The sequence below is a fragment of the Gossypium hirsutum genome, chromosome A11 (genome assembly GCF_007990345.1).
Source record: "Gossypium hirsutum isolate 1008001.06 chromosome A11, Gossypium_hirsutum_v2.1, whole genome shotgun sequence".
NCBI lineage: Eukaryota > Viridiplantae > Streptophyta > Magnoliopsida > Malvales > Malvaceae > Gossypium > Gossypium hirsutum.
This window is the reverse complement of record NC_053434.1, coordinates 28,135,327-28,148,012: the sequence shown is the minus strand read 5'-3', so window position 1 is coordinate 28,148,012 and position 12,686 is coordinate 28,135,327. Positions and strand designations below refer to the sequence as shown.

The 12,686-nt window shown below is 33.4% G+C and overlaps 1 protein-coding gene and 1 pseudogene across 1 annotated transcript; one reads left to right on the top strand and one right to left on the bottom strand.

Annotated features, from left to right (window-relative positions):
* The first annotated feature begins 399 nt into the window (after window positions 1–399).
* On the top strand, window positions 400–2,305 carry LOC107896533 (NEDD8-conjugating enzyme Ubc12). Its single transcript, XM_016821727.2, has 6 exons — window positions 400–421; window positions 971–1,084; window positions 1,316–1,424; window positions 1,613–1,691; window positions 1,799–1,915; window positions 1,996–2,305. Exons 2-6 carry the CDS (start codon window positions 976–978, stop codon window positions 2,131–2,133), a joined length of 552 nt encoding a protein of 183 aa, XP_016677216.1. The 5' UTR covers window positions 400–421; window positions 971–975; the 3' UTR covers window positions 2,134–2,305.
* Window positions 2,306–2,720: 415 nt separating this feature from the next.
* LOC107896524 (uncharacterized) lies at window positions 2,721–5,654 on the bottom strand (annotated as a pseudogene).
* Window positions 5,655–12,686: the final 7,032 nt, after the last annotated feature.

Here is a 12,686-nt window from a genome sequence, read left to right as displayed (position 1 = left end):
TCTCCTCCTCGACAATCAAATTAGACAACAAAATTTAAAATGACACTTGGGATTGGATTGGTAAAAATACTTTGTATTCCCACTGATTCGCAATAAATGCAAGTGAATATTAAAAATATAGGTGAAATGTCGTTGAATTTTGAAGCACATTGGTTTGATTACAAATATAAGGCCGCAAAACTGCAGACGCTAGTTTTTCACCAAAGAAAAAAACAAAACAAGTGGGTCCATCCTCCACTCCAGCTTTCGTGTCATTTCCTTTCTCTCTCTTTCCTTTACTTTTCCTTCAGGCATCCATATCCTAAACCCCCTCCTTTTGTCCCTTCTCTTCATCAATTTCCCCTTAGTTTCTGCTTTTTTCTTTAAAACAATAAAGATCCCTTAGTTCCTTCTTTTCTTTCTTCGGCTTTTCCTCCAACAGGTTTGTTACAATATCATAAATCCAACACACTACCTTTTTTTTTCTTTTTTTCTCACTTGCTCTTTTAATCGGCGTTGATTACTTAAGTCTTTTGTTAGATTCATTTTCTCTTTTCTTTAACGATCTCTTCTATTTTTGCAACTAGTTGTATCATGAATTATGATCTGCTAGAATTAATTTCATTTTGAATCTCTTTTTGTTGTTCAAATTCTATTATTGCAAAGATGGGGAAAAAAAGAGGCACTTCTTTTGTTTTTTTAAGTAGTTTTAAATTAGTCTAGTTAAAATAACTTCGGATCAGGTAAATGAGTGGTCTTATTAAAAGAAAATGGATTCTGATCGTCAACAGCTCAAAAGTATGGAAATCGAGTTTGATAATAAAGGCTAGATTTTTCAGTTAGGGTTTGTTAAGAACAAATGTTTTTGTTTTAATGCTTTGGTTTTGAATCTTTAGATTCTGAATGGATATTGCTTTGCTGCGGTAACTGGAATTTGATGTTAAGGCTATGGAAATGAATGGGTTCACTTTAAATTTTAATATATATGTAGGAGTTATGATTCGGCTGTTTAAAGTAAAGGAAAAGCAGAGAGAACTTGCTGAAAATGCAAATGGGGGAGCTCCTACTAAAAAGCAAAGTCCAGGAGAGTTGCGTTTGCACAAAGGTTTGCTTCACATTTATAATGGATTGAGTTGTTTAAATTTCCTTTAGTTCTGTGATAGAGATCCATTATTTTTTATGATTTGGTGCTTTTGGTGTGTTACTGCTAATTTTCTTTAGCTTTACTGATCTATTCAACTATATGTTGTTCTAGCACTGAATCTATTGGCTCAAGCGCATCTGGTGTTTGATCCTAGTGTGATTCTCATGTTTTATTTTGTCTTTCTACGTGTAGATATTTCTGAGCTTAACCTACCCAAATCTTGTGCTATAACATTTCCAAATGGAAAGGATAACCTGATGAATTTTGAGGTTTCAATTCGCCCCGATGAAGGATATTATTTGTAAGGAATTTCTTTCATGCCTCTTATTTTAACACAAGTTTTCTTTTGCTCTCTAGCACAAATTTTTTGGTTAAAGTTTTTGTTTATTGGAGAAGACATGACATGCTTATAAGAGTTTTTTTACGTTCATCTTCTTATATTAATAATGCTATAACAAGTATAAAACTGATTGGCTGCTGCTGTTTCAGCGGTGGCACATTTTTATTCTCCTTTCAAGTTTCTCCCGTCTATCCACATGAGGCACCCAAAGTTAAGTGCAAGACCAAGGTAGACTGGCTTACCTTATTTATATGTTTGTTTTCTAAATTCATGCTGTGGTCTCGCATGCTTTTGGTTATAACCCGGCTTGTATCATGTTGCACTCGAATATCCAGGTCTACCATCCAAATATTGATTTGGAAGGAAATGTTTGCCTTAACATCTTACGTGAAGATTGGAAACCGGTGCTCAATATAAACACTATAATCTATGGTTTATATCATCTTTTCACGGTAATGCCTAATATATTTATAGCCATAATTCAGTGGATTTGCTGCCATCTGATATCTGAATCTTTGAATTTTGTGTGCAGGAACCGAATTATGAGGATCCCCTCAATCATGAAGCTGCTGCAGTGTTGAGGGATAATCCAAAGATGTTTGAATCCAATGTGAGGAGGGCTATGTCTGGCGGGTATGTTGGGCAAACCTTTTTCCCACGGTGTGTCTAGCTTTAGCAAGGTCGCTGAATGCGCAAATGCACACGTCATAAACACTTGAGCTTCTGTGGGTTGTATAATTTACCTGCAAATTGCCCTCTATTGTCTGCTTTGATTTTCTCACTTTTCCTGCAAGACCAACCAGATAAAAATTCCATCAATGTTTCACTCTAGCTTTTCCCAATGCTGTTGTATGATTCTGTGGCATATAATCTCAATTTGGAACTAGGATAGAGTCAATAGACCGAATTTCATGCACTTGCATATTATGTGACATCTTCTCTCTCTCTCTCTCTCTCTCTCTGAAAATGAATACCTCTTTGTTTCTTTCTTTAGCCTGTTTTTGCTTTGAGTACAAGGATTTAGGTGCTTGTTGAACATTGAGCAACAAATCATTCCCATAATTGAAATAATTCCTGAACCAGATTTCATCTTCAGAGCCATCTTTGACATGAATCATTTTTGTATGCATGTACCTTAGGTTACATATTGCATGCTCTTTAGATCTCTTAATTCTGCTTATTAGCTTACAGGATAGAGATATAATTTTAATGTGCCTTTTAAGTTATATCTAAAAGTCCTATAATCAAGGCAGCTGATAGAGAAATGGTTTATAATAAAATCGCAATGGTTCTACAATTACAGGCTGGCAATGTATGACCAGCATAATAATGAATTTCTTGACAAGTTAGTGGAACTTCATGAGCAAGATGTTGCCATAGAAGGTAGTATATGTCTGTGCCTCATAGTGAAAGAAATTGTGAACCAAGTTCTCAGAAAATAACCAAGTATTCGATCAAATCATCTCTTCCTCTTTCAAGCCGCCAATCTAACATTTTCACGGTCTCGCCTGAAGAGTTTGTACAACGGCGTGTAACACAAACAACACAAACCAAATGGAATTGCCATCATTGATAGTAGCCCTCTGGACAAAGCAAATGCCTCGCGTGGAGAACCATTGATCGGATCGATAGATTTTGAATCATAACCAAACATTTTCTCTGATAGGATACCTACCAAGGGAGCTGCGAAAGATGAAAACGATCCTTCAAAAGCACGGTCGAATGCATAGATCATGGTCCTATGTTTAGAAGGGACGACTTCGGCAAACATAGGACCATTTGCAGCCGTGGCATTCCAACTGATGGTTAAGCCCATCATAAACAGGGTTACAGCAAAGGTGTAATAACTGCTCACTGATTGTGGGATCACTTTAAGAAGGAACAATGAGAATGGTATGCCCATAAAGGCACTGAATTGTGCACATATAATACGCCCAGAATGGGGGTAAATTTGTGACAATCTATCTGCTATTACCCCACCAAGAAAGGATCCCATCGCACATCCGATAGCAAAAAGACTTAAAAGTGCTGCTGTAGAATTATGATCAAAACCTGAGAAACAAGAAAATAAAAAAAATAAAAAAAAAGACCCAAAGGTATCAAAAATCAAGCACTAAACCAGTGATTCGGTAAAATATGTAGCATTCGACCATTTTTTTGGAATGCTAAAAAGAAACAAGAAAATGGGTTAGAATTTGTGTACCAATTAGTTCAAACCACATGGTAAAGAACACCATGGCAGTCCATGGTAGTGAACCAATAATTCCCTGCAAGACAATTATCTGAAAAGTTGGAATTCTAATAACAGCTTTCGTAGCCATCCAGGACTCGGACCAAACAGACGAGACACGACCATTCCCTTTTTCTACCAACTCATCCCTGCGAAAGAAAGCAGCTGAGTCACCAAAACAATATATGAAAATATCAAAATGCCAAACCCTAAAAACTAAATTTAGATGGTGATAAGATATTGAAACAGATAAAAACGAAAAACTTCGAATGAGCAATTAGTACCTTTCTAAATTAATTCTGGCATCATGATTGACACTAACTGTTTTCCTAGGATCAACAACAAATAGGAACACAAGGAGTCCTATGAATGAACTTAACGTTGCCATCAAAATGAAGGCACAACGCCATCCAGGCGTACCCCAGAACTGCTGACCAGCCATTACGGTAGCAACAACACCACCACCGATGCCGCCCAAGGTGCCAACAAGGCTTAGCAGCCCAAATCCAGCCCCTCTCACACCATCCATGTAACTATCAGCAATAAAAGACTGAAGTGCTGGTATTACAATTGCCAGTCCAAAGCCATTAACTGCTCTCCACATTGCAACCTGATGAAACTGTTGGCTTCCACCCACTGCAGCAGTCGATAAGGCCCAGCACATCGTACCTATAGCGAGAACCGTAGGGCGATCATAGTTAATTACGAGTACGCCAGCCAAGGGAGATGCCAGGCCCTGCACAAAGTTCCTTATGAAGGTGAGATACCCAAGATCAGATGGCCCAGCATTGAAAGCTTCACTAACTTCTTTGTAGACAGATGGAAGGAGGTTTTCATCAGCACGTTCCATAATGGCAGCCAAGTTTATAAGGAGGATAGAAAGTGAAACGCCGAAAATCTTTCTAGTTCTGTGGAATGTTACAAGTATATCACCAGTAGATTCAACACAAAAAAAAAGGCATTTCCAAGGTAAATTACATAGAAAAGGGGAAAGCATTGAGGATATGTATATCTGAATATGCACATATTGAAGTAATAACAATGGAAGAAGCTTTCTTTTGCAACCAGTTTGACATTACAAAAGATAACAAAAATCAAACATATCTAGGAATCTCCAATAAAAGATTCAAAAAGTGGAAGCCAAGGCCTCCATTGGCCATATTCCATAAACAAGGAAAACAGCTTCCTAAGAAAAATAAAGTATCCTTTGACAAGGATATCTCTGAGTTTTTGTGCATTATTATGACAAAAAAAAAAGCAACTAAAATGGAATAATTATGGTAAATATCAATTTGCTAATGCTTCATTTGCTTATCTTAGAGCATAAAATTCCCCTTTAAAAAAGCTTTTTGACTTTGCCATATATATCCGAGTACCCAGATCCCATAATCAACAAATAATCAAACAATAAGTGCCTCAATAATCAGGAAAAAAGAAAAAGGACAAAGATTTGGAAAAAGGAACTTACTTCATGGATTGAAGATGTCTACGAAACAAAGGCTTGGAGTGAAACGGAGCAGAAGATCTTAAACGGCTTCGATTTAAGCCCATAAAACAACCAAGAAAAACTTCCTAAAATCCTGGAAACATGTATTTCCAGCTTCGATGATGGATCTGGAACACCCACTTGCCTTGTTGAAACAATAAGACTCCGACCATCCAGGGACTCATCAGGAATTATCCCAAAATAAAAATATTCGATTCCCGGTCAATGCAAACAATATAATATTTAATTATTATTTATTGAAAAATAATTAATGAAGTTACACGGTTAACAAAAAGGACAAAAACCCAAACTCTTAAAATAAAACTAGTATTTTGGATGGAAAAATCAAAGTTGCCGAAGCAAGGAAAATGAAAGAAAGCTAGTTTAGTTTATCCGGTTGTGGGTGAGGTTACATTCTAAAGCGTGGGCTTGATGTAAAAGTCTGGGATCTAAACTACACTTGGATTGCGGAGATTGGTGGTGTCATAATTCCAGGATATGTGGTGTCTTGTCTTTTTAATTTTTTCCTCCCTATAAAGGGGCTCGGGTTTTTTGGTCATTGACCTTCCATTAATAGTTAAATGTCCCAAAACATTTTTATAAATAAGTGTACTTTGTAGGATAGAATACATTAGACTTGAGTTAAATTATTAAAATAATATTTTTATAAGAGATAACTCATCATGTTAATTAACGATTTAAAAAAAATATTTTTATCATTTCACTTCTCATTTAATCCAAATAATTAATATCTTTTATGTAGGTAAACTATTTCAAGAGGAGATAAAAATTTGAAACTAAATTTAGGAATCCGTGCTTAAATATGAGCTAGCTGGTATACTGTATATTATAAATTGAGACCTTTTTTTAAGAATAAATAAGATATTAATCATGCCATATATGCAAAAACATAAAACCAGGTTTTACTTAAATAAAATTAATGTATAAATTATAAAGAAATTCATTTTTAATCGCTTAATAATTATTTGGTGCTTGAGTTTGTTACTTTTTTTAATGTGGTATATGTTTGTTTTTGTCTAATGTGGTATATAAGGGGAAGTGGTCGATCAAATCGAATGAAAAATTTTGAGTTAATCAAGTTGACGAATTTTATTTTATCATCCTAACTCGATTTGAAATTTTCTCAAATCGAGTCAAGTGAGATGAAATACGAATTGAATATATTTGTTTGAGTTAAATTAAAAAAAATGATTCTAGGTCCTTATAATCACTATCACCCACCGTAATCAAATTTGTCCACTGTAATTAAATTTGTTATTAACTTTCATCCTCTTCTTTGCTTGCTTAGTTGCTTCAATTATCTTCTGATTCTTGTCACTATGTATTTTGAAATTAAAAAACATATTAAATATAAAAAATGTAATTTTTTTAATAAAAGTTATCTTAAAGATAAAATGTAAAATTAATACCAAAATAAAATTTTAGCACAAATATTTTATAGCATAATCACTAAATCATCTTTAATAAAAATTTATAGATTCAATATGATTAAACAATTCAATAATATAAATAGTAAAAAATGTGAAATTTAATTTAATAATATAAATAGTAGATATAAATAAAATTATTTTTTTGACAAAAAGATATAAATAAAATTGTTACTATTTTGGTTTAGGGATTTTTTGGATGATTTTAATTTTTGATTTTGGGGTAAAATATGAGAAGTAAAAGTTTAGGGGGAAAATAAAAAGTTTTGGGGGTTGAGAGAGAAATTTTTGGGGGAAAGTAAATGGGGGGAGTAAAATTTAGTGGGGGGGAATGGGTTTGGGGTTTCGGGGAAAATTCGGAGGGAGTAAAAGTTTTGGGAGAAAGTAAAGATGTTTGGGAGTTTAAGATAAAAATGTAAAATATTGTAGTTTAGTATTCAATTTATTCGAATTATTCAAGTTATTCGAATTCGAAAACCAAACTCAATTCGAAAAAAAAATTCAAGTTGACTCGAATAACTCGATTCGTTTAACTCGAAATTCGATTTTTTTTTTATTTTTTCAAGTCGAATCGAGTTTTGCTCACCCCTAGTGGTATATGTATTTAGCAAAAGTTATATGTTTTGATACTTGAAAGTAATGATGTTAATATTATAGTGTTTAATTTGAGTTTAGATTAATTTGAAAAAAATCATAATTCATTAATAATATTAGCAGTTATCTTTATACAAAAAAAATTTGAGTTGAATATTAACCTGAAAAAACTTTTGGATTTAAAGAAAAGTTGATGAACCTTATGTTTATAAATGTATAAGGATGAAAAGATAATGTTTGTTATTCTATATGTCGATGACATTTTACTCATTGGGAATGACGTGAGAACATTATCATTGGTTGATTAACTCAATGATTTGACATTAATGGGTGAAGCTAATTTCGCATCAATAAAGATCAAGAGAACAAAATTATGACAATTGTCTCAAGCTTCATACTTTGATTAAATTTTGAAACGTTTTGCAATGTCTAATGAGAAGAAGGAAGCACAACCTTTTGTATCGGGTTTTTCATCTTTCTTTGAATGATTTTCCTAAAACAGAAGAATAAATATAATATATTAGAAAAGTTCTAAATATATGTTTATTATAAGAAGCTTTGTAACACCCCTAACCCGTATCCTTCGCCAGAACAGGGTTATGGAGCATTACCTGATTTTACAATTCAATTACAATTAATTTATGTCATTTACTATTCATTTCTGAAAATCAATCACAATCAATCATAATTTCCTTCATAGGGGTCTTCGAGGTCCAAAATACATATTAGAATCGAGTCAGGACTAAACCGGAATCACAGAAAAATTTTCACAAAATTTCAAAATTTTTCTTAGATGTAGGAAACACACGCTTGTGTGTGGTTCATACGGTCAAGTGACACGCCCGTGTCTTAGGCCATGTGGGCATTCGATGTGAGGCACACGGTAGTGTCCTAGCCCGTGTCCTTACCTGTGTAACTCTCTGACTTGGGTCACACGGCCAGCCACACGCCCGTGTGCTATACCCTGTGGACAATTTAATTTTCGAAAATTAGGTGTAGAGATTACACGGCCAGGACACATGCCCATGTGCTAGGCCGTGTGTCTCATACGGCTGAGACACACGCTTGTGTCTCTACCCGTGTACTCAATTCTGAGCATTCTGTTTCTCTAATTTTAAGATCACGGGACACACGGCCAAACCACACCTCGTGCGCATGGCCGTGTGTCACACACGGTTGAGACACACGCCCATGTGTTTGCTCGTGTGGACAAAATAAGGTCATTTTCCAAGCCTTATTTCTCACCCTTTTTACCTTGCATCTACGTCAATTTCAATATATTCACCAACCAATTCAAGGCATATAAATCAATCTAATGATCAAGTTTTATGCATGACACATTTACTCATGCTTTCAAGTATCATCTTTACATTAAAATTATATACTTACCTAAACTTAATTGCATCTAATATATTAAACCAAACACATTTATATACTAAATATAATAAACCTCATGCATAAATATGCATTAAATTTACTATCACTAGCCATTCCAATGGCTAGTTACAACCAAAACATTTACATACCCTTATTTATTATCATTAGCCTATACATGTGGTTACACCAAGGTAAGTTTTCTATTTATACCAAAACAAGCTAGAGGATAGTGTGATGATGCTCCGACCGATCTTTAACTTTTACGAACTTCCAAGTACTATAAAATAGAAGAAAAAACCCTAGTAAGAGTTTGATGCTTAGTAAGTTCGTATAACAGGAATTTCACTTGCCAATCTTGTTCATTTAAAATAAGCATATCAATAACATGCATCCTAACAAAATTAGCCATTTGCTTAATCACATACACTCAATCAAACAAGTTAGTCATAAATTTTCTAAATACTCTTCAAATAATAACGATGATGAGCTCATTAGGTAATAACTTTCATATACATAATCCTTTCATATCATATTTTCACATAACTCATACATTTTCATAACAAGTCATCTCAAGTTCAGTGTAGACATGTTTAAACTTTACTCGTTGAATTTATTTGAAATATCGATGGATACATCTGTAGTACATTCAAAGTGTACAAAACTACAAATCCGTCAATTTGTATTCAGGGGTACCCAATTAGAGCACATAATCAGGAAGCACTCTCTCAAGCCATGTAATAGGATGCTCATGTGAGCCATGTATCAAGAAGCTTATCCGGGCAAAACAGGAAACTCGTAAGAGTATTAATCAGGAAGCTCATAGAGCTTAACAGGTAACTCTAAAGAGTTATTATTAGGGAGCTCCGGATAGCCATTTAACAGGAAGTTCAAGGGAGCTATAACAGGACACTCATAAAGAGCTGTGTTTGTGTTTGCAATATATGCAGGATCATAATCGATCATATAACAGGACGCTTACAAAGAGATGTGGTAGTCCGCAACACATGCAGGATCACTACCGATCAGGATGCTCGCAGGAACCATATAATAGGAATGCTCTAGAAGGCTTTTAATAGGATGCTCGTCCGAGCTATAATGTTCTCAACATATGCAGGACTATAATCAATATGGGAAAATACTGTATCCATCGCATTTCATTATTCAAACGGGACTTATCATTTATCGAACAATATCGGGTATATGATTAATTTCATACATTAAACATTTATGCAATTCACACAAATAAAAATTCAATTCAAATGTATTAATATACATAATTAAGTTACACGAACTTATCTCGACACTTGTTCGTGTATGAAAATCTACTAATCCATCACCTTTTCTTTTCCTCGATCTAACTCTTTATTTGATCTTTCCGGATCTATATAAATAAATTTAGCATCAATTTAATTCAATTTATACTCAATTGAATTCAATTCACATCTTAGACAAAATTACCATTTTGCCCCTATTCTTTTCATAAATGACAATTCCATCCCTAAGCTCGGAAAATGAAATTCATGCAATTTAATCCTTATTTCAAGCCTAACCAAATTTTACATGTTACAATAGCAGCCCATTAATTTCACAAAAATAAAAATTTTTCCATGGGTTTTACCAATTTTCAATTTGGTCCCTAAATCATAATTTCATTAAAATTTTCTTTGTAAAAGTTGTTTATCTATCAACAACCTTTCATTTTCTACTATGAATTTCAAAATTTTAGCATTTACATCCATGGAAAAATTTCTATACTTTGATATCTTTACAAATCAATTCCCAAATTAGATAGATTAAGCTATTCCGATATCATAAATATAAAAATTACTAAAAACGGGACAAGATTACTTACCCAATTAAGCTTGTTTGATTTCCTTTCTCTTTCCTAGGGTTTCCATGTACTTTGGGGAAGAAGATGATAATTATAATATGTTATTTCTATTTAATTATTATATCATCCTTTATTTTTCCTACTTTCCAATTTAGTCCTTTTCTTTTTCTAATTTTTCATGGATGATTCATCATAAATATCTACTAAATTTTCTTAGTGGTCTAATTACCATATAAGGACTTCAAGTTTTGAATTCCATAGCTATTTGATACTTATAGCTACTAGAACTCAACTTTTTCATTTTATGTAATTTCGTCCTTTCCACAATTAAACATGAAATCGGTAAAATTTTCTTAATGAAATATTCATACGTCATTTCTATCATATGCAATTCATGCAATAATATTAAAAAAAATTTAACTTGAATTTGTGGTCTCGAAACCACTATTTCGATTTCATTGAAAATGGGCTATTACAAGCTTTACGTATACTTGATGGTCACTAAACTAACTATAAATATGATAAAGGAAATCACACCTATTGAACAATAGTATAACTATGGTGAGTAGAGAATATCATATCCACGAGGACTAAAAGTATTAGTAATTATCGTTTTTCTATTATTTAGCTGACAATTCAGAGTGATGTGTTTTAATCTAAATCTATTAAACTATTTAACTACGAACGCAATAGAGAATAAATCAAGGAAATAATCGAATATTAACCAATGAAATAAACAATACCCAGGAAAGAATCCACCTAGACTTCACCTATTATTATGAATCTAAATTAAACGATTTACTCACTTGTGTCTTGATCCATATAAATCCCTAAATTATGTTAATATCTCTTTCAAGAGTAAGAACAACTAACTCTAGGTTGATTAATTGAAATCTCTTTCTAATTAAAACCCCTATCGTCGCATTAATTCGATCTATGGATTCCTTTATTGGATTTGACTCTAATTTGGTAGATTTATGTCGTCCTATTTCTAGGATTGCATGCAACTCTACTCAATTATGCTAGATCTACTCTTAAATAGGGACTCTTGCTCCACTGAATTAAGCACATTAAACATGAATTAATATCCCGAAAATATTAAAACAAGAAATAAGCATACATAATTGAGAACAAGAATCAAGTATTTATCGTAAAACAAAAAAATAAATAAAAGGATTCATTATAGGTTTCATCCTTTTTAGGTATCTAGGGAATTAGTTCATAGTCCTAAATGAAAACATCTCAAAGTCAGGATAACCACAAGACATAAACAAATTTAATAAAACTTCGAAAGAAATTAAAAGGAGATCTTCAATCTTGATGGAGATCCGCTTCTGAGTTGATTCCGATGATGTTCTTCAAGTGTTCTTCGAGTGTTTTCTTTGATCTTCTCTGATTGCTCCCTTATGTCTTCTTATAATTGGTATTTATAGACTTCAGAATGCTTGAAAGCCTAAAAATTGGGTTTTTCCATGTATTTGGGAAGTAGGGTGTGAAATCAAAATGGGTTGGCACATGGGTGTGTGTCCAGCTCATGTGGCTCACACGGACGTGTGTCCAACCCATGTGAAAATTCCCAGGCCGAGTGGCTCTTGAAAATAACTCCATTTGTTTGATTTTGGCTCGTTTTTCGATCCTTTCGCTCCCAAATGCTCTCCTAAGTATAGAAACATGAATTTAAAGGATTAGGAGCATCAAATTCACTAATTTGCATAATTAATCATCCAAAAACACATTAAGAATGAGATTAAAATAGGTTACTTTTATAGCTTATCAATACTATGCTTTCATGACATATTGGGCTCAAACATTGACAAATTGTTACGTATATACTCAAGTATTTACGAAGAACAAGATATTATATCCTTGTATACTCTAGCGGGAACTTAATACCCTTTGGATATACTAATTCAAGCTTCCAAACACGTAGAGAATCAAGGAAATTGACACTATTTTGTGTATTTGTCCTAGGCAGCGAAGCCAAGGTTTGGAGAAGTGTAAAGTAGACTTCTACTACTGACTCCACTATGGAGGCTGAATATGTGCATAAAAGAAATAGTCTAGCTTTAAAACTTCTTAATAGATCTTAATGCCATTCTTAGTATGGAAAAATCTATCACACTATATTACGATAATACTCCAACAATAACTAATAATAAGGGAACAAGGAATCACAAAAGGAAAATGCATATTGATTGCAAATATCATAGTACATGAGAGGCAGTAGCTAACAAAATTATAGATATAGTCAAATTTA